Here is a 23,763-nt window from a genome sequence, read left to right as displayed (position 1 = left end):
CCTGCTGAGAGAAGATTAGACAATAATGAAATTGCTGTTCTGCCCCGCCTTCTGACAGAAAACTTAATTGAAAAGCTATTTAAACCCTGTTTGAGACTGACTTCCAAGGAGGGATTATGGTCTTGCGAGGCCTCAGAGAATCGTCTTATCACAGTTGTGAGATATATTGTCTAAATAATGTAAAATAATTATGTTGGTACGTTGTTCCCTTGTGTCCACGGTGCGTATACCATAACTTTTATACTTTAAACATAAAAAATGCAATAAAGGAAGTTAAAGAGGGCACAGGAACCAATTTATTTATTGCACGTTGTCTCTGGCACAGATTCAAGTGCATTTCATATATAATTTTAATCTCTGCAGAGACTTGTTTCCAAGTGTCAGTCCACCATGAGTATTTTATAGCTAGAGGCGTAAACATTTATTAATTTGGCTGGCTCGCCGCGCTTTTATGCAAAGCGATTTACAGTCAATTTTATCAGCAGATGTGTTCCCTACGATTCGAACCCCCAGATGATTTTGTGCGAGGGCCCTGACAGGAACTGTCCCTCAGTTCATAATCCCTCCATGCTCATTTCTGTACAATCTTTTTTTTAAAAGGATGGTGTTTGTCTTTTCTAGTTTTTATGCAGATTTCGGACCTCTCAACCTTGCTATGCTGTACCGGTACTGCTGTAAACTCAACAAAAAGCTGAAGGTGAGTCGAGCACCTGCCCGATACAGGAGAATGTGCAGAATGTAGTTGCTACAATTAAAAAATGTGAAGAATTTTTTGGCACACCCCCTCCGACGACTGCATGGTGGATATTTTGGGCTGTCGACGTGCCGACATTTCCTTTATTTGTAATGTAGGATGGGAACTGAATCTTAATGACATGGCCAGAAAATGTCTTGTTTAGGTTTCACTTCAATTCCATGCCCGTAGGGGAAATCTTGTGTGCTTGTTTTAAATAAAATCAACTTTTACCAGAGGCTAAGTAGAGTATCACATGTGCCTGGTGTCAATAGAAACGTACATCTGTCTTTTTTTACCTTTGACTCAACTGTCTCAAAGCTTTGATAGCATAATAATGGACATTGCGATCTGTTTGAATCCATACCAGATACCAGGTCCAGCTATTGGTTTATCATTGTCAGGAGGGATTCAATTTGGTACACTGTGCTTAGTCAGGATACTATTAAGCATGCTTTTTTCGACCTCAGTTATCTATAGAAGCCAGTAGTTTATGCAGTCATCTAGCAAATGTTATCCAGTATTGATCCAATAGTTTGGAAAGTAGTCATTAGCAAATGTTATCCAGATGCTTTTACAGAGACAATCCCTGGAGTGTCGTAAGGTTAATTGCTTTACTCGAGGGTGGAATGATGGTAGCTCATGTTTCCTGCTCCTTGTGGATCGAACCAGCGAAACTCAGTTTCAGTCTTGAACTTTACCCACTAGGTCACAGTTTAACCATTCAACCAGACAATCTCAGCTCTCAGTCTTGCGGTGTGCTGAGAAAGTGAGTTACGTTTTGTCACTATTGCTAATCTAAGTCCAAATCATTATTTTTTTTTATCAGATGCAAGCACATGTTGGGGATTAGAATCGACCTTCCAGCATTCAGTGGCCATCAGGGTTCAGCTTGGCATGTTGTTTATGCATGTCCTAAGGATTTATGAAGGAGGATTAGATGTCCAAATACTGCTGGGGGAGGGACATGGGGTTTGTCCTTGTCCTCAGTTTTCACATCTATTTAAAAGCATCTTTGGTTAGAGATGGGTAGTGGAAGATGTAGCTTTATCCTGTGCTTGTTGCTAGGCATTCTGGGATTGCATTTTTGCAAAAGCCTGATTTATAATTCTGCGTCAGACCTATGCCATACCCTCTAAGCTGTAGGCTATGCGTCAGGTTTCATTTACATTTGCATCGTTGTCCACAGTCGACCTTATAGGGTGGTTTCCCAGACAGGGATTACCTTAAACCAGGACTACACCTTAGTTTAATTAGGGAATATAATTGGTTTAAACAAACATGCCTTACTAAAACATTACTTGTGTGCGTTTTGAGGCAAAACTGATGTATTTTAAGATATGTCAGTGCAAGTTGTTATCAGTTTAGACAGCTCTTACATTTATTTTAGTCTAGGACTAGTCTTAATCCTTGTCCAGGTAACTGCCTCAAAGGCTGCTAGTATGCAGTACTGACTAGCATGTAACTGGTGTAACCCACAAAATAAAGGCAAATGCTGAAGAAGCGGCAGCTAGATAGTGTCTTTTTTTTAAAGTCTGATTTGTTAAATATTGCTTAATATCAATTTGGTCTATATTTGTCTTTACCGTCGAAAAGCGCAAGGAATGCAACGAGCTACATCACAGATTTTTGGACCTGAGGGAGAAGTTCAATCAGACCAATCACAGCACTGTAAAATGTTAAAGTTGGATCAACTAAAAAAATTACTTTTAGTGGTAGTTTTTTCAACTTAAATTTTCTTCCATTAAGTGAAAATTTAAGGTAAAAAGTGTTTAAAAATTATTTCAATTGGTAACACCTAGAATATTTGAACATTTCCAACATAATTTTTTCACTTAGTCTTCATTTTAGGCATTATCAATTGAATTAATTTTTATATTGATCCAAATTTGACTTTTTACAGTTGGCACTTGTGTTCCACGTAAAATTGACATTGTTACATTTTTGGGGAGGTACGTGTCGGGGTACGGCATAAAATTGTGTTCCACATAGGGTACGACGTAAAATTGTGTTCCACGAAAAATGGACCTTGTTACATTGCAGGGTACGCGGCTCTGCGTAGGGTACGCGGCTCTGCGTAGGGTACGCGGCTCTGCGTAGGGTACGCGGCTCTGCGTAGGGTACGCGGCTCTGCGTAGGGTACGCGGCTCTGCGTAGGGTGCGCGGCTCAGTCAATGCAGAATTATAAATAGGGCATCAGATTTTGGCTTGCAAAAGGTAAAACCAGCATTTTTATGCCATTTTTGTTTTTCTGTTTTAGCCAGTTTGCAAGTAGTTACAGTTTACGAGCTATCAAAAGCCATAAAATGTTTAACACATCCTCAACTTTAGTTTTCAATTAAGTTTTAAATTAAGAGGTTACCAAGAGCACCAAACCCGAAGCGCACATACAGCGATTACTTCTGCTTATGTTTCCACTTTCTTCCTACGGTTGTGTCTTTCAGGAGCCAAAGAAAGGGGATGAAATAATAATTAACCCCTTATTTTATCTCTGTTTTGTTTCTAAAGCTTGCAAGCTGTTCTTCTTTCGTGTGTTCATGTTATGGAATATTGAAGGTAAAGTGCTTGTGGTAAAGGCATGATGCCATCCCCTCCTCCATTAACCAGTCACCAAATCCACACCCCTCCAACCACATGCGATTGTCCTTGCCTGTTTGTGATTTACTAGTTGTCGCCATGGCGATGGCATTTTTCTTTCTAACCCCACCGGTTTGGGCCAGCATGTTTGGTTGTAGAGCCGAAAAGCAGAAGTTCAGAAGGGAACCTTGGTTGTGTTTGTAAACTGCGGTAAAGGCCATCCATTGTTGCAACGCTATTGCATTAGTGATTTGGTGGATCGGTTTACTAGCATTGAATAGTGGAGCTTGTGCAATCTCAAGTTGGCGTTTTTGTAAATCAAATAAAAAGGCTGTCAATCTTGAGATTGTTTTTTAAGATGTTTTGTTCTTGAGCTATTCTTTCTAAGGCCCATTTGTTTGCCTCACTTGCAGGTCCACCTCCTGCATGTGGATGCTTTATATTTTGTATGACTAGTAACCTACCGGACTGATAAAATGTTTCTAGTCTGTTATTATTATGAGTTGGAGAGAAAAGATAACTTTGAGATGAGCTGGTGAAAACTTTGCTTTCCCAACTGGCTGGGTGATTTATACTCGAAATGCTTTATATAGGGATGGATGAATGCAAAATAGTTTTGTCTTTGGTATGTGTCTGCATTGCTGGTAACGTTGTTTAATCGACAGCCATTTGTTGTGCTATCAATTGAAATGTTTTCCCAGCTCAGCCAAACTTTAACTCCAAAGCATGTGGAGCGACACGGGAACAGATGCTTTGATCGTTTTTTCTGTTCGGCTCATTTCCAGAAGAGATTATTCAGAAGCGTTTGGCATGTGCCCGTGCATGAGCTGTCTTTTAGCAGTTTGGACGCAGCCCGTTTTTTTACACGCACGTAATTCGGCTCACCTGCAGCCTCATCTACGTGGCACTGCAGCTGCTGAGGCAGATGTTAAAACATTCGTCTCTAGTTTTTTCATGTTTAAGAGCTTTCATTCAGTTATCCTCGAGCAATTTTAACGTTTTTGGGTAAGGTGTGTGATACTTATACTTGTTTCGTCAAATAGTCTTAACATGTTTCTCAAACATATAACCAGTCATGTAAACCAACTCTAACAGGTTTGACGTGATAACTAAAAAGTTTTAAACAAACTATGTTTAACACTTGACACAATTATTGTTTTTATTCAAATGAAAAACAGTTTAAAGACAAATGTTGCAGTTGAATAGTATTTTTGTGCCTCAGGGATAATGTATTTTTGTTTTTTGTTAACCCTCACAAAAAAGCCCATTTATTTTTTCCATAGACTTTTGAATAATCACAAAAAATAAACTCTGTGTTTTACAAAGGTTTGACACTTACACATTTTGTCCACAAGTTAGTCTTCACAGATAAACAAAACTTTTATGAATTTTGAAGTCAAAATATACATTTATATATTTCTAGTAAATGCATTTACACCTCAAAATTCATAATTTTTTTATTTATCTGTGAAATTTAACTTATTGGATAAACGCACTAGTGTCTTTAACGTTTGTTAAACACAGATCTTATTGTTTGCTAAAATCTGAAAGACTATGGAAAAAATAGATGTCCTTTTTTGCGAGGGAACCAGTGTCCCGCTAACTTCCAGGCTAGGCTACAAAAATACGTCATCCTGCGGCACTCTATTGTAACAACAAAAACCAATGCAAAAAATGAATGCGGGTTTATGCTTTTTTGTTTCCATTGAACAAAACATTGTATGTAATCATTATTATGAGTGCTGGACAAAGATTAATCGCGATTAATCGCATACAAAATACAAGTGATTTTTCTGCATAATATATGAGTGTGTGCTGTGTGTAAGTATTATGTATATATAAATACACAAACATTCATGTGCGTGTTTATTTATATTTATTTATATTTGTATATATAATCTATATGATTTATAAATAAAATAAAAAATAATATAAATATATATTTGAAAATAATTCTGAAGTGAATACATGTATGTATGTGTGTGTGGTTAAATATACATAATATATTTTTACATATATTATGCAAAAAAATCACTTTTATTTTGTATGCGATTAATCGCGATTAATCTTTCCCCAGCCCTAGATTTTTGTTCATGTTTTCATCCTCGATTTTGCTCACATGCATCTCCTGTTTCTCCAGTCTTTCACACTGACCCGAAAGAGGATTGTGCACTACACCAGCTTTGACCAGCGCAAAAGGGCTAACGCCGCTGTGCTCATCGGTGCCTATGCTGTGAGTATCCCATCATCCTCTTTAATATCTCTTTCGCTGGTCACAATGTCTCTCTCCCGGGCGAGAATCTGTCATGACCCTGCAAATTAGTTGTTCAGATGTTCGTCCCATGCGTCAACATCAAAACCAACAATCCTCCCACTCGGTGTTCCCATTCGCTGGCGTCAGGGGCCTGTCGTATCAGCAACAGGTTCATAAATGTGGCATGTTTGCCGGACAGAACGTCTCTTCGGATGTTTGCCAACGTCCTCAGTCCAGCCACCCCCTCAGAGAGAGCAACGGCTTGCTGACTGACTGGTACCTCCCCCGCGTCGTGACTGCACAATAACACCTTCCCCATCATTGCTTACATGCCAGTGTGTCCCGGAATGAATTCATTCATTCATTCACCCATTCATTCATTCAGATTGCCTCCTTGTTGCACTGTTGGATGTGTCTGCTTTTCGTGTTCCTGGCACTTTAGAAGAGAGCAGATTTATTACTCATATGGCACAGTTGGCATCACATACATAGGTGCTGTTTATAATGTGGGTCAGTGTATCATTCAGATAAGCTTCCATGTAACCCTATGTTTTTTTAGCTTGTAAGGGGCTGTGGCATACATTTTTCATAGCATTCAAAATTTTAATAACAAGCAAGTGTGCTTGTGCAAGGCTTTGTATGAATTATTAGTCTGTTTTCGTATGGTAATTGATGCACACAATGAGATAAGCTCTGGAAGATAAGAACACAGAGGAGAAAAGCTGCCGTGCTCATGAATATTAATGAGTCCTAAATGGAAACACGGAAAGGAAGTGGTACAAAGATGCATCTCTGGTTTCCTTCAGAGAAGATATTGTTGACTTACCATTGTGCGTGCCCGATGTAAATTTGGGCAGATGATTTACCCACAAATTGAACTATTAGGGGACGTTGAATGGAGAAGAGAGTGTTTTCCAATAACAATCTCAAAGGATGCTAATGTTTTCTTGTTTACCATTGGATGAATTATAATCTGTCTTTAGGTGTAATCTGAAGCTGGACTGTAGTGATGTAATGGCTGTTTGCCATTATTTATAATCCTCTATTGTTTGTAGCTAAGGCTCGGCTTATTTATGATGCCCATGAGGTTTTACTACATGTCGACATTTACGCCACATTTAAATGAGTGCAGAAATTACATTGGCTTTGACTAAAATCCGAATAATATTGGTATCTACGCTTTAGATTGTAGATCCTCTAAAAATAAAAGAAGTTGGTCTGCTAGGAATGGTCACGTTGACATAGCTGTTAAATTTAGCTTGAATCATGATCCTGAGTTTAATTTACCATGATCTTAAATGGAAACTAATTTGAACTTAAAACGCAACCTCCGGAGACCGCTGGGAAATCTTTCAAGATTCCCACCTAAAAACGGCAACGCTGTGCTGAAAATAAACTCTTGCTTGCTAAATACTGCGATCATCTCCAACAATGAGATTCTTAGATAAAGCTCACCCATGCGACCATGACATTTAATGTAGGATGTTTATATCTTCTGACTTTGTCAGTGAATCTTTTGTTTTTATATTGATCCACATTCATCTCTAATCCTGTCCTTCCTCTAACAGCAGATGTTCACTGCTGATCCATCCTTTAGTAGTTGATCCGGTTTTATCACGCAAGTATGATTATGCACTGTAAAAAAAATTAGTTTAAATTAAGTGTAATTTTTAAGGCAACCAGGTAACTCACTTTTTAAAGTTGAACCAACCTCATTTTTTTCAGGGGTTATGTACAAAATTTTGTCAATCCGACTGAATTTAATCTGATTGAAAGTTACGACGCAGTTTACATGCACCCTAAACATTGCAATCTGATAAAAATGTTCGTTTACGTGTACATTCGTTTAAAAACTAACGTCTGTGCAAGCGCACAACCAGGGTTGCTAGCTTATCAAAACCATTTGAATGGACATTCAAAACTTGCCCAAAAGCACCCCAATGGCTATTTACAGCCCAAATACCAATAAGGAGAAAAAACAACTTGAGAAAAAGATAGCCAAATCTGAACTCAAAAAAGCAGAGGACTTGGCAACGCGAACTGAATTTAATCTGATTGAAGGTTACGACAATACAGTTTACATGCACACTAAACATTGCAATCTGATTAAAATGTTCGTTTACGTGTACATTCTATATAATCCGACCCAAACGTCTGCGCAAGCACACAGCCAGGGTTGCCAGCTTTGCGTATCAAAACCATCCCAATGGACATTCAAAACTTGCCCAAAAGCACCCCAATGACTATTTACAGCGCAAATACCAATAAGGAGAAAAAACAACTTGAGAAAAAGATAGCCAAATCTGAACTCAAAAAAAGCAGAGGACTTGGCAACGCGATTTGAATTTGATCTGATTGAAGGTTACGACAATACAGTTTACATGCACACTAAACATTGCAATCTGATTAAAATGTTCGTTTACGTGTACATTCTATATAATCCGACCCAAACGTCTGCGCAAGCACACAGCCAGGGTTGCCAGCTTTGCGTATCAAAACCATCCCAATGGACATTCAAAACTTGCCCAAAAGCACCCCAATGACTATTTACAGCGCAAATACCAATAAGGAGAAAAAACAACTTGAGAAAAAGATAGCCAAATCTGAACTCAAAAAAAGCAGAGGACTTGGCAACGCGATTTGAATTTGATCTGATTGAAGGTTACGACAATACAGTTTACATGCACACTAAACATTGCAATCTGATTAAAATGTTCGTTTACGTGTACATTCTATATAATCCAACCCAAACATCTGCGCAAGCACACAGCCAGGGTTGCCAGCTTTGCGTATCAAAACCATCCCAATGGACATTTAAAACTAGCCCAAAAGCATCCCAATGACTATTCACAGCCCAAATACCAATAACTGATGAACAAAATTACTTTATCTTTAACGCGCAGGAATAAACAACCTGCGTAGATGGTTTAAAGAGTAGCTTAAATCTGAACTAGAAAAAAGCAGAGGACTTGGCAACGCCACCCAGCGCACAGCATCTCTAGTCGAGTTCTTTGGAAAAATTTACAGTTGGAGAAAGTTTTCAGATATAGGCAATGAAAACACAATTTTCAAAAGGCACAACGCTATTTTGTTCACATGAATGGTGCAGAATGTATAGCGGGTGACCCCATTACCTTAATAATGTGTTGCCATTGCATGTTTCTTTGACAAGAATTATGCGCAAATAAGAGGTAAATATAAGACTTGACCTTGAGCACAAATGTTCTGCGCGTGTGCACAATGTATTTTTGCATCCGATACGATTTACGGGTTTACATACTTTCCCCACCTGATCGGATCACAGATCGGACTACACCACCCCTTTTAATACGATCGAAATTGGCATCCGATCGTCCTCAGTCGTATTGATTAAGGTGTTTACATAAAGGTTTTTCAGTACGATTGAGCCATCAATACCATTACCAACGGATTATTTGGTTAAATGAAAACTTAGCTAGTGTGTGTACTGGTTGAGCTGCTGGGTCAAGAGTTTCTCTAGGTCACATTGTACAGTAAGGCGCAACAAACAAACAACCGCTGGCCCTTCTCACAGGACTGAATTTAATCTGCGAAAACTGTTCAGCTAATTGTTCAGTTGGTGCATATTTCATTAGCTTGAGCAGAATTTACAAAAGCGCTGGTCTCCTGCTGTCCGGCCTTTACAAACATATTGACTTTACCTTAACCAACCACAGTCCCAAAAATGTTGTTCCAAAGCAACACAATCTCATGGCAATTTACGAGGTGGCCAATTTATATGAATTTGATCCTTCACTCATTTGTACGTTTTATTATATGGTTTCGCCCCAATGACATGTAGTTAATTCTTGCTTTTTTCAAATAATCACTTTAGTTTTTGTTCGATTCACATCGTACAAATTCTTACAATATCAAAAATATGTTCTCCTGTGAGATCTGGTTGTCCCAACACCTGACTTTGTTCCTTCAAGGTCAGAATTGTCTTATTTTCCGATCTGTTGGAATTAAATACTACTGAATTGTGAATGATGCTGCTTTCTTAAAGTCTATGTCAGGGGTCGGCAAGTAACTTTGGCCGCGGGCCAATATTTTTTTTTGCCAGTAGATGGCGGGCCAACTGCTGTTGGCACACTTACGTCTTATTTTGAATTAGCCTAGTATAGGCTATCTGATCTTTTGTCAAGAAACATTGTCTTTATTTCCTATTTAAAATACGTAAGACGGCATTAAAAATTGCAAAAAAAAAATTGTTATGGGTCTATGTATCATTCGTTCAATCGCTTTTTAAATTAAAAACAAAAATGAAAAAATTAACCACCACGGTTTTTTTTGATTGTGTGCTCAGATAAAAAATTAATTACTGGATAAGACAATTTTTTTATTTAACACCTTTATAGGCATAATATATAAATGAAATCATTTTAAACAGATCAAGTACTATTAGTGGTAACATTACAGGCATTTATGCTCTCATGAAAGACTCTTACAGTCCGACTTTTGAACTGTATTCCTTTTTTTATTAATATTTATCCGGGACACACACATACACACCTAAGGTTTAAGGAGGTCTCCGCTTTTTGTCCAGCTCCGACAAGGTTCTATTCAGTAATCCGCTTAAAATACACTCTGTGTTCACCCGCTTTATTTCCCGACCTGACGGGTCCGCAAAACTTAACGTTAGATCTCGTTCCCAGAATCTCAAATTCAATGTCTCTAACGAAAAAAGAGAGATGAAGTAGCCTATAACAATTATAAATGTTATACAAAAATTGTGTTCGTGCCAATATAAATATTATTTTAACATTGTATTGTTAGCAGAGAAAAAATGTCACAGAAAAAATAATGAAATATAAATAATAAATTAAATAGGACAAAGCCTCTCACTCAAACCGAAACCATTGGTTGCAGAGTTGCTGTTCAAACAAATTGCTGAAAATCCTCCTTTGCCAAATTTATTTTTAAAAGGAGGTAAAGATCAAAGAACTATGCGTTAGGAAAATTAATAATGGCTTTATTTTAATAGACATGTAAAACCATATTTTGGCGGATTACTTTCATTTTTTAACGAATTTACCTGCCCATTTAGTCTTAATAATTAACGGTAAACGAACTTGACTTGCTGTCGATAAGGTCGGGCTCGAGCCCCAAGTTCAAGTAACAGAACAGAACAGTAGATTCCTTTAAAATCTACGTTAAAAGTGTAATAGTTAAAATATTACTGCAGTAAAATAGTTTATTTTATCATATTTTGTGTAGTGGTTTCTAAATGCCTGCAATTACTTTTCAGTAATTTGCAATGTCACGGAGTTTAACGTCTTCACGCGTGACGCATTGACATGATTTACGAGGTAAATTTGCAAATGATTCATGAAGTCAAACCTCTGCAATTATTTGATTGATTGTGTTTTAGAAGTATGTTCAAAATCTAATGACAGTTATGATCGCGGATGCGCTGGTAGAGAAAGAGAACGAGAAAGAGCGGCCGGTTAAGATTAAACTAGCTATTATACGCATTTTTTTCAGGACATTCTTGCGAGCCGGTGGCAACTTGTCCACGACGCAAATATTTTTTTATCAGGTAATACATATTATTTGTCAGTGTGTTATACGCGAATAAATAATAATGAAAAAAGTTCAAAAGTCGGACTGTGAGCGAATGAGACTTACTGGAAAGGTTTCTATTCAAACCCTTATTAAAACCCTTATTAACTCTTTCCCCGCCATTGACGAGATATCTCGTCAATTAAGAGAAAACGCTTCCCCGCCAATGACGAGATATTCCGTCTTTCCGCAATACCGCTATTATCCACCAGGTGGCGCCCTTCCGCAACTTTTTAAAACCGGAAGTATTGCTCTATGGCAAGCGGCTGCATGTCCGTGTCTGTTTTAAAGATCGCTCTGAATGGGATCTCTATGAAAAGTCCGTCATAAAAATGGAATTATATCTGCTTTTTGCTCAAAATATGGTGTTTTTGCAAAAACCTACCCATATTCAAAAGCTGATTGCAAAAGAACCACTAAAGGTAGGATGAAACGGTTTTTTTTGTTTGAAAGCAGAGGGTCTGTTCTTTCATTTGGTGTATTGTATGTTTATATATTAAAAGAAGAACATTTTCTGGAAGGCATTAAACTTTGGTGAAAATCATGAAAAACGCTGGCGCTGGCTGGCAACTTTTTTTAAAAACGCTGGCGGTGAAAGAGTTAAAATGTAATCTGTTAGTACCTGATCTGTTTAAATTTATTTCATTGGTATATGTCTGCTAAGGTGTTCAATTAAAATTTGTCCGAACCCGTTTTCATTCATTTTTGTTATTTTTGATCTGAGCGCACATTCAGAAAACGAGTCGTTTGATTTTAGTTAAGGAAATAAATAATAGAAAAACAAGTCGTTTTTCTTTCGTTCTTTTTTTTTATTTTGATTTGAAAAAACGAATGAAGGAATGATACACGGGGCCATTTTTGTAAACTGTTATTTTAAAATAAAAAAGTGTGATTAAAAAAAATTTTTTTTTTAAAAACGGATTTCAAATTAATCCGACGGGCCAGAAAATATTACTGGCGGGCCACTTTTGGCCCGCGGGCCGCCTGTTGCCGACCCCTGGTCTATGTTATACAAAGATTGTCGCTGACTTCAATACTGAAATTGGCACACGTCATGCCGTCTCCCCAATGAAACTTTTTTCCTGCTGCGTTGAAATGTGAATGGCGCAAACCGTCCGTCACTTGCGTGTACCTTTGACACACCGCACATTTCAACACATAACTGTGTTAAAGTTGCCATTGCCGTGCTGAATTCTGACATTCTGACATTAAGCTGTTGAAATGTCAATAGAGATTGGCGTGGTTGAACAGAATGAATATCTGCTGTGCTAAAACAGAATGCGTTAGCAACTCTGTGTATGTGACTGCTGCATTGTGGCGTGACAAGTTGTCCCAACTTGAGAGGGGATCTTTTGTGCCTCACCACAGGATCTCATCTGTGTGACACATTCTGGCCTAACGTCACTTTCCACAGTGTGATTGCATTTGTTGGGAGATAAATGGACACGGACCCTCTTTATATAGAGGACTGGAAGTAGTGATATCCGATTAGTTGAAAACTAAAAAAGTCAAACTTTTGGAAAAGTGTAGCATGTGTTGGTCCAAATGGTGCTCTAATGTCACTTCTTTTCCTCCCTAGGTTATTTACCTGAAAAAAACGCCAGAAGAAGCTTACAGAGCCCTGATATCTGGATCCAACGCCTCGTATCTTCCGTTCAGGTAAGATGCCACCATGTGTCGTCATCTGCAAAATGGAAAGTTACATGGCCACGCATGGTTCACCTTCCTTGTGTCTGTCACCTGAGCTGGTCTCTGACGTGCTCGGCCATTGAAGGCCGAATAATAACCATCTTATTCCCTTACATGGGTTTGTTAGACCAAATACATGTTAACACAGGCATCATTTTTTGACATAAAAAGGTGGTCATACAATACCAATGTGAAGTTCTTCATAAAATGAAACTGCATTTCGCCCTCATTTTCTTTCTGCCGTGCTGGCAGTAATCTGATTTAGCTTGGCAAGAAATATTGTATCCTGTTGTGGCTCTGAGGGTTTTTTTTGTAATGCGATTGAACTACTTTTCCCAGCTAAAGAATATATTTGAACCACTGCTTGGTTTTTACTTTTAAATCATCATTATTTATTTATCATAAATGTCAAACGTTGCTGGGTTGTATAATTTTGCTTCATCGCTGCTAAGCATCTTCAACATCGGTAATTGGAGATTACTCAGTACAAAAAAGCTGAATTTAGGACTCTGTTCCAGACTTTTACAAAAACTTACAGCGCTAAAGCCTTTGAGCTTAAAACCAGCTGATTTCAAGTCTTGTAGCAGCAGCTGTGTGGTTGTAGTCTGGTGTTGGATATGTGAATAGATATGTGGAACAATTTAATTAAATGAATGGGTTTTGCTGTTACACAATAGCGTTGGAATTATAACAGCTTTGTTTTTCACGTTTATTGAAAGGTGCCGAAGTTTGTACTGAACCTGTAACCTTTATTTAGTTTTGTTTTTAGAGGGTTGCCATACCAAATAATGTTTAAAGGGTGATTAAAAGAATAAATGGGTGCGGTTGATGTGTTGTAAATCTTAATGGTCTGGTCGTGGCTTGGCTTCAATGAAAATCAGACATGGCGTCTTTCATTACTGTGTAGTTAGTATTCCGGATTAGTTGGGGCCTGTTGGTCATTTAAATGACCTCCAACTTCACTGACCCAGAAACACAAAAGTGTTCAACCAGCCCAAGCACATCTGCTGATTTGGCGCATATGCGAATATGAAATAAGTGATGTGGCGATAAAGACAGGAAAGAGAAACATTAATTGTAGGGCTGCATAACGATTAATCACGATTAATCGTTTGCAGATTAAAGTTTTTGTTTACATCATATATGTGTGTGTACTGTGTATAATAATTATGCATAAATAAATACACATTCATGTAGATATTTAAGGCTTATTTACATGTGTATATACATTTTTATATTTATAAATAATTTATATTATATAAATAATTAATCTATAAATATTTTTTTCTTAAAATTATACATGCATGTGTGTATATTTATTTATACATAATTATTATACACAGTACACACACATATATGATGTAAACAAAACTTTTATTCTGCAAACGATTAATCACGATTAATCGTTATGCAGCCCTAATTAACTGTTAAAATTGCTCGCTAATAATTATTGCAAGTAACTTCAGGACCTTACAAGTAACGATGGAAAAGTTAAGAGTTTCTAAATCTTTTTTTTCCAATCCATATAAATCTGTGAAGCTACATCTATATGAAGAGTTTGGTTCCAAAACGCAATAAATCCATTTCGACTAATTTTAGATAAATGTGTTTTCTATACCAAGAAAATGACAAGATGAAAAACACTATTTTCTGTTACAAACTTTCACAAAGCATCTTTAGGTTATAAAAACATTAAAAATTCAAATCCATAATTTGATTTTCAAAGATTTATTTATAAAATTGTTCCAGGAAAGGCATTTAAACCATGAAAAGTATTTTCAAAATGCTATAAATCTATTGAATCAATAAATGTGCATTCATCTTTGCCACGTTATATATTTATTTAGTTGATTCGTGTTATACGCTGGTAAAAAAATTACGTTAATGGCATTAATTAAAACACTTACTTTGTCATATTAAGAACACTGTCATTGCTGATGTCATCCATGGGACGTCATCACTGATCTTTTTTGACGGCTGTAAAATGTTTTGGTTCTGCTCAATTTTCGTTGACTTCGAGTTAGGGATGCTAAACAATTAATCGCGATTAATCGTTAGCAGAATAAAAGTTTTTGTTTACATCACATATGTGTGTAAACTGTGTATAATAAATATGTATGTGTGTATAAATATATAAATATAAATATGAACACATTCATGTATAATTTTAAGAAATTTTTTTTTATATATTAAGTATTTATATTTATATATAATATAAATTATACATAAATATACAAATGTATATACACATGTAAACATTTCTAAAACATATACATGCATGTGTGTACATTTATTTATACAAAGTTATTATACACAGTTCACACACATGATGTAAACAAAAACAAATTTGATGCTGTAAACAAATGGATTACGTTTTTTCCCCGCCACAGAAAACCACCACAGGTTTATCAATGCCATCAAAATTACTATTTTGTTTTTGTTTGTTTGTTGATCACAAAGTGCAAAGTAGATGGTTAAAATTAGGATACCGTGTGTAGTTAACATGTCGGCATTATTGTTTACAATGCCTGTAATGGTGCCCTGTGATTTGTTGAGTGGATTTATTGCATTCTACAGCAAAGGAAGACTGGCGTTTATTGCGTTTTGGGGAAAAAGGAGAAAAGATGACAGATAACATGGCGGATATTGGATTTTGCGTAAAATTAAGAATTTACTTTTTTATACTGACCTGATACAATACTGATTTTTTTTTTTTCTTCCTATGTACTGTGCAAATTAGAAATGGGCTGACTAGTCATCTAAGAACTAGTGATCAGCCTGTTTGTTGATTTTTTTTCTAGCTTTATTGAATGTCCCCTATAAAATCTTGCTCTTGTATAGCTTAATGGTATGTGTTAGCAGCGCAAAAGGTCATGGCTTTGAACCCAGGGAACACACAACTTACATGCAATGTAACTCGCTTTCTGCCAAATGCATAAATGTAAATGTCTAATCAAAACCAGGTAAACCTGAACCGACTAGTCCATTTGGAAACATGTAATGTGCTTTAAGTGGATCCGGTATAGATTAGCTCTGGCCTTGTGATGTAGGATCCATCAGTCATTCAGTGTAAACGGAAACGGCAGATTTACTTTGCGAAGTTAATGGGGCTTTTCCCAGAAGCCTAAAAATCCCCCTCTAATATTCCACATTACAAACTCTCTATCTTCAAAGGGATAAATCTTTGGTTTCATGTTTACTCACTGGACTTTTTACTAGGAAGAGCCTTATACTATTAAACCATTATTAAAGGAATTGTTATCCTCATTGGTGGGTAGTCATCATGTATATTCTGTGGTATCTCAAAGGTTTTGCAATAGTGCTCTGTTTACTTCCCGAAACATTAACCTCAGATTTATGTAAAGTAACAGTTAATAAAAGCAGAGCTGCTCCTTGGGCTTGTTCAGGCTTGTAGGAAAGCAAATATTTATCTTTGCCACAGGGTTAAGTGTTCGGTGGCACCTTTCTCAACCCTAATGCTGTATTTCAAACAGTTTATGGGACTCTTACTGTATAACTTAGATTGTCATCTTGACATTAAAGTAAACAAATAGTACATTTGTTTTAAGTCCCCTTTGACCTACACCATTAAACTCTATGCTTATCTGGTACAGAGAATTATTATTGATGTGTGGAAAACAGATTTGGTTTAGCATCTGTTATACTCCAGTCAGACTCATTGAATTGAGACATTTACTTAAGATATGAAGAGCTCAGATGGAAAAGCTGCTAAACGCCACCTCCATCAAAGATGAAATATTACCAAATGCTCTACGTGCCGTATTATACGTTCATGAAATACCTTTGCTTCAAATCTGCTTAATCCCGTTCACCCAAATATGAAAATTCTTTACATTTTTTTTTTAAGAGAAACCCCATGCCATACTAGATGTATATGACTGGCTTTCGTTTGCTGAACAATTTGGCTGAACGCAAAAGAATTTGCATATTTGGGTGAACTTGAATGAATGATTAACAATAACATAACACATTTAAGGGATAGTTCTGCCAAAAATGATATTAAACCCATGATTTACTCACCCCCAAGCTGTCCGAGTTGCATATGTCCATCGTTTTTCAGACAAACACATTTTCGGATATTTTAGAAAATGTTTTAGGTCTTTCAGTTGATTAAATGTAATGTTCCAGGGTCCACCCATAGTCCACGACCTTCAAGTCCAAAAAAAGTGCGTCCATCCTTCACAAATTAAATCCAAACGGCTCCAGGATGATAAACAAAGGTCTTCTGAGGGTAATCCGCGCGGTGTTGTTGTAGAAATATCCATATTTAAAACTTTATTAACGAAAATAACTACCTTCCGGTAGCGCCGCCATCTTAGACTCCTCTGTATTCAGGAGAGAGTATTAGCGTAGTGTACGCACTTTTCTTAGTGACGTATGACAAATTCGGAGGGCGGGGGCACAGAGCAGCAGCAGAGTAGCCTCCGTAGGAGGCGTAAGCTCTCATCCTGAATGCGGTTGCGACTAAGATGGCGGCGCTACCGGAAGGTAGTTTTTTAAATAATTTTTTAATTATAAATTTTTGTTAATAAAGTTTTAAATATGGATATTTCTACAACACTGCGCGGATTACCCTCAGAAGACCTTTGTTTATCATCCTGGAGCCGTTTGGATTTAATTTGTGAAGGATGGACGCACTTTTTTTGGACTTGAAAGTCGTGGACTATAACCCCGGATTTCCACCGACTGCGGAACGGCTGCGGATCCGTTGCGGAACGGCGGCGGAGTCAATCGGTTTCCATTCAAGTCAATGTGTGTATTTCCACTGACTGTGCTCCGAATCCGTCACAGCTCCGGCCATCCGCAGCCCTCCGGCACAAATACGCAGAGCTTCTATTTTTGACGGATGCCGGACAGCTCCGCAGGGCGGAGCCATGACTTTATCGCGTGATCATACCTGAATTCACGAGAACTCGTGTTTTTTTATTAAATCTTTGCAATACAAACATTACAAACACACACAAATAAAGTCATTAATACAGAAACAACAAATAATAGACAGGAACAGAGCCAGGGGAGTTTCAAATAAATACATTAAAGATAAAGCATATATAAATGTTTTAGCAGCCTTCTTATTTTTTGAATTTTGGATGGATTTGATGTACTGCTCTGTCTATGCGAGATCTCGTGTTGTGATCTGGGCTGGTTTGTAAAAACGTCATAATTCAACGGCATAATGGGCAGAGACAGAACTAGGTATCGCGCGATCATCACGTGAATTTGCGAGACCTCGTCACTTCAGCACGCAGCCGCTCTGCAACAAAAACGGAACTGGTGGGTATTGGCGGACGGCAGAGTGCGGAGACGTAACGCAGCGGAGCTGATCTGCAGCTGCTCCGCAGTCGGTGGAAATCCGGGGTAAGTGGACCCCGGAACATTACATTTAATGAACTGAAAGATCTAAAACATTTTCTAAAATATCCGAAAATGTGTTTGTCTGAAAAACGATGGACATATGCAACTCGGACAGCTTGGGGGTGAGTAAATCATGGGTTTAATATCATTATAGTTCGGCCAAAAATTATATTAAACCCATGATTTACTCACCACAAAGCCGTCCGAGATGCATATGTCCAGTTATTTTAGAAAATATTTTCGATCTTTCAGTTAATCAAATGTAAAGTTACGGGGTCCACGTCCTTTAAGTCCAAAAAATGTGCATATATCCTTCCCCAAAGAAATCCCCAAACTGCTCCAGGTTGATAAACAAAGGTCTTCTGAGGTTAATCCGCGCGGTGATGTTGTAGAAATATCCATATTTAAAACTTTATAAACGAAAATAACCGTTTGGATTTATTTTGTGAAGGTTGGATGCACATTTTTTGGACTTGAAGGACGTGGACCCCGTAACTTTACATTTGATTAACTGAAAGATCTAAAACATTTTCTAAAATAACTGAACATGTGTTCATCTGAAAATGGACATATGCATGTCGGACGACTTCGGGGTGAGTAAATCATGGGTTTAATATCATTTTTGGCTTAACTATCCCTTTAAACAAGACGCTGTTCTTCCTATGAAGTGGCATTTCTTCTTTTATCCATTTTTTTCTGGCCCTTTTTTCTTCACAAAGATGTGATTGTTAAAGTTTAGCAGCGCATGGAAATAAAAGAGCTTTGTCACCTCATCCCCCACTTGGCGGTTGTAGACACGACACTCAACAGAGACAAACAGTACAAGTGATTATGTAATGCTTAACAATTGGTTAGTTCCAAAAGTAAATGGTTGTATTGTTTATGAGAGGCTAGAGGTCCCTTTGGGAAACAATGAATGGGCTGCACTATCCAATAAAGGAAAGCTGTGTGCGAGAATGAGTCACGGTTAAGTTTATCACAACAAGAGGAAGCAACAAATAGATGTTACGTAGCGGGAAACATTTTAAGTCGCTGTGATGTTTCATTAGTCTTTTAAAAGCTACATCACGTTGCCAAGTTCACCTGAACGGATGGGGAACTCTGCCAGGAACAGGGCTTGAAAGGATTTCGTAGCCTATTTTTAGCTGTGTGGGTCCACATTGGCTGATGCATTTATGTCAAGAATGGGCCAAGATTAAGTCATTAAAATTTGGGCCCACATTAAGGGTTAACTGGTGATCTAATTGGTTTCCACTTTATCCATCGGGCCAAATTGTCTGCGTGTTGATCTTTAGTTAAAGGTCAGGATATTTAACACAACAAATCTTTTTTTGTAAAGACAAGTATCCACCCAATAATGGTATGCTCAGCATGACCTCAACTCATTCATTGTCTTGAAGAGATGCTTATTGAAATAACCTGAAAGTTCACATTGTTTAGTAGGTGTTTGTTAGCAGTGCAAGTATAGCTCAAGTAAACTGGTACAGTTTTGTTACCAAACACAATATTAAAGACTTGCTCTAGTGGTGTGGATGAAGGGCTTTAATCTAATGAAAGATTCAGACTTTGGCATAGCAGTGTCCTTATGTAAGAATAATGAAAAATCTTTTCCTGTCTGGCCAAATACTTGGCAGTCCAACGAGGAAAGCAGTGGCAGTGTTCCCAGAAGCTCGGTCCATTGTGTAAGAACTGATCCAGGAACAGTTTTGGAGAGGTATCTGACCCAAAGACTCCATGGGATATGAATTCCCAATCACAAAGCATCTCAACAACAAGATCTGTACAAAAAAGTGTCCACATTGCATGTTTTAAGTTTCACCTCTGCATGTGGATGCCGAATTTAGCCCAATGAGCTCACATGTTCCTTTCAGGTTTGATCATTGACGCATACAGTACGTCAAGGTCTGCTGTCCTGTCAGCGTTTCCAACAGTGCTAAGGTCAAACAAGTACATCCAATCAGTATTCCTCCCTTGAGTTTTGAGGTTTTCATCACCTTGTCATTTTCTTGCTTTGATCACGTAAGCATCTAATAGGTGCTGACTTGCGGCCGATTTTTCAGGGTTGTTAAATCACACCTTGATTGGTGAAGCACTAGCCCGTTAACACTGGGAAGACCTTTGAGCTTTTGTGTTCACAGAAGCCATTACCATGGTAAATCTGTGTCTGCTAACCGGTGGTGCCGGTTACGTAACAGCACTAATGCGTGTCTTGCGGTTTTTGCATCTGTAAGCTGCTTCTCCTTTGCTCGCCCGCCACACGCCCTGTGCTTAATAGCCCAGCTTATCCCAGCCTTAGAGCCCAGCCTTCAATTCTAAAGAAAATGATTTATCTCTAAATAGCATCTGTGATACCTCCTTTAGCAAAATGAAAAGTCTGTGGCACAACCATGTCACGAGATTGTTGTGCTACTTTGTGAAGGGGATCTTGTGGCTGTATAATAGTTTTTTTCTCCAAATCAGAGCTGTCAATCATATTTGTAGGGACGGATTTCTGTGATTCCAGGTATGTAGGCTGATAACTGAAGAGTTGCAACGGTCGTTGCGGCGGTCGTTGCGGCGGTCGTTGCGGCGGTCGTTGCGGCGGTCGTTGCGGCGGTCGTTGCGGCGGTCGTTGCGGCGGTCGTTGCTGACGTTGGGGTTGTCGATCTATAAGCTGAAAATTACCATGAAATGGAAATTGACCATTTTTATTTTTTAGATTATTGTAGTATTTTTAATAAATAATTTATCTGTGCACTTCTTTATTGTTTTTTTTTTTAATTCATGTGGCCTCGTAATCTTTTAATTAAAAGCAGAATCCTCCAACCCCCCTTGAAACGTCTTTCCTTATTTTCCTGGTGCGAGGCTGGGCTTCTGAGGATTTGTTAGCAATGCCCAACTTCCAACGATTTAATCAGTTCGCAATGGACAAAATAAGTTCATGAAATCATTTCAGAAGCCGTTTCACTCGGATATACGTCACAGTAGGGAAATCAAGACTGTTTCGTGCCGACTTTTAGACACGTGGAGATACCTGGCGAAGTCTATGCCCGCAAGTCACTTTAAATAAAGTTTTGATTAAAGAGGACCTATGGTCCAATTCACGTTTTTACATTTCCTTTGGTGTGAAAATGTGTATAAGTACATGTTACGATGACGCAAGTTATCGTCACCAACGTAAATCTTTTTTCTTGAACTACAACAAACACACAGATTGTAGGCAACAGTTTACTTCCTAGTATTGGGGATGTAGTAAAGAGCGACATTATCATAATTTTTCCCGTGTTGACTCTCAGCCTGTAAGTTAACTCCTGTTAGCATTGCATTGTGAGCAAATCTTTCAAACATGGTAAGGAGTGTCACATTTTCGGCTGACATCAGAGGTATTCAGACCAACACAACGTTCAGATTAGCTGGCCAATCAGGGACACAGAGCTTTTCAAATCCGTGCGTTTCAGGTAGGGAGTGAAATCTGGAGCTAAAAATGTACGGTATTTGGAAAATGTTTTTTTTTTTCATAAACCATGCGAACACATTGTATTATACCAAATACACAAAATAACGTTGTTTTTTAGCAATGAAATAGGTGCTCTTTAAATTGCAAAATGATTAATAATTACATTGTATAGATGGATAGAGTTGAAGCTGGATTTGTTCATCTATCAGCCAAGTGAGACGTGAAAGAAACCATGAACAAAAGATATTTCGTGAAATGAAAGAGTATTATCAAAAAGATTGTGTTTTACATCAGTTTTAAAAGCATTGTTAAGAGGGCCAACATGCAGCAACTCTTTGCCATCTTGTGGGAGTTTGGGTATGCATGTGGGTGAGCGCAGTCTGATGTCTTTCCATTAAGACACAACGGGAGACCCAGTAGAATACTGACCTACTTTTTATGCAACCCAGCCTCTGCATCATAAACCGAGTTAAGCATATGCATACTGCAAAGCACCAAACTCAGTCCTTGTTTCTTGATGCTTTATCTTCTTTTCAAAATAAAAACATCCTTGTCGATGATGTGTTTATTATGCCGCCTTGACTCTAGAGATGACCCTCGCCCTTGTGTGCAGACTCCACGGATTCAAGGTTTTCCCTCTTTTTGTTTCTTTACCTCTTGTGGCCTATGTTCTCCATATCGCCCTTCTCCCATGCCTGAATACAAAGAGACTGACCCAGTTGCTTGCATTCAGTGGTAATGGTTTACTGCGGAAAAAAGCCAGCCACAGTGGTGGTGTTTCTTTTGCACATAATGGGACTTTATGGGTGTGAGAAGGAAATGGGTGGGGGTTTGTTTGTGAATTTGATCTCATGTGACTTACACCTACACAGTAAATGTTTTTTAATATGCTTTTTCTCTCTTCTTTCAGGGATGCTTCATTTGGGAACTGCACACATAATCTGACTGTTCTCGACTGTTTGCAAGGCATTAGGAAGGTGAGAGATACACACGACACTGTAGTTAAAGTCACAATGAAAATAAAATGAAAAACTGTCATTTGTTTTGGAATGTTGTGGTAATATCTGTGAGCTTCATTATTTTTTTTTAATTCATGTGCCCTCATAATCTTTAATCAAAAACGCAAATCTCCTCCCCTACTTAAAACGATCTCTCTTTACTTCTGGTGATGTGATATGGCAGGTGGGCAGGGTCCGGGAGAAGATCGCTGCGATTAGCAATAAGCAACATGACCAATAAATAATAATATTTATTAGGAAATAAATAAATTCTGAAAAATGGGCTTACCCCATTGGCAGATTTTTTTTTTTGCTTGTTTTATGCACAAAATCACTTACGTTTGATATTTTTGGTCTAAAAACTAGACTTATTTTCTTGGGTTGTTTTGCTCATCAAGACAAAGCATCTTAATTTAAGAATTTTGAGAGATTTTTACTGAAAACAATACAAAAATACTAAGAGTTTTTTTCTTGAAAATCATTTTTTGCAGTGTATGCAAGGGAATGGATAAGTCCACTGCTAAAAATTACTTTCTTATTTAGTAGTTGTCTTGTTTTCAGTACAAATATTTAAAAATTCTTAAATCAAGATATATTTTCTTGATGAGCAAAATACCCTAAAAATATCAGACAAAAAATATCAAATTGAATTAAGTTTGTTCTCAAAACAAGCAAAAAACCCCAAAGAACTGTCAATGGGTTAAGAAAAAAATCTTGAAATAAGTTTAGTTTTTTCAAACGCCATTGGCAGATTTTTTTGCTTGTTTCATGCACAAACTTCACTTCATCACTTAAATTGTATATTTTCTAAAAACTAGACTTATTTTCTTTGGTCGTTTTGCTCGCTCATCAAAAATGCATCTTAATTTAAGAAATCTTTTTACTGAAAACAAGACAAAAATACTAAAAAAATGTCTTAAATCCTTTTTTGCAGTGTGAAGGGGAATGTAGCAAACTTCCAATACAGCAAGTGGGGATTTTTTTATATAAAGACAAAAAATATGGAAAATTATTTAAACGGGATGATGGTGGGAAAGAATGGTAAAATATGGGAGAATCCCAGGAAAAACGAGAGGGTTGACGCACTGCAAAAATTGATTTCTTACTTAGTATTTTTGTC

General features: G+C 37.6%; 1 protein-coding gene across 8 annotated transcripts in view; it reads left to right on the top strand.

Moving 5' to 3' along the window:
• The window catches only part of cdc14ab (cell division cycle 14Ab), a 49,981-nt gene that overhangs the window by 1,389 nt on the left and 24,829 nt on the right, over nt 1-23,763 (top strand). For 5 of the 8 annotated variants that reach the window (XM_065245127.2, XM_065245110.2, XM_065245108.2 and 2 more), the window contains 5 exons: nt 622-697; nt 3,242-3,289; nt 5,451-5,543; nt 12,724-12,803; nt 22,556-22,622. In XM_065245127.2, coding sequence (XP_065101199.1) covers nt 622-697; nt 3,242-3,289; nt 5,451-5,543; nt 12,724-12,803; nt 22,556-22,622 — 364 coding nt within the window. The remainder of the gene's footprint in view (nt 1-621; nt 698-3,241; nt 3,290-5,450; nt 5,544-12,723; nt 12,804-22,555; nt 22,623-23,763) is intronic. The other 3 variants (XM_065245140.2, XM_065245120.2, XM_065245116.2) reach the window with 1 other exon arrangement.

This window comes from Paramisgurnus dabryanus, chromosome 24, assembly GCF_030506205.2.
Source record: "Paramisgurnus dabryanus chromosome 24, PD_genome_1.1, whole genome shotgun sequence".
Lineage (NCBI taxonomy): Eukaryota > Metazoa > Chordata > Actinopteri > Cypriniformes > Cobitidae > Paramisgurnus > Paramisgurnus dabryanus.
The sequence above is the reverse complement of the archived record's forward strand: the minus strand, read 5'-3'. Positions and strand labels throughout refer to the sequence as shown.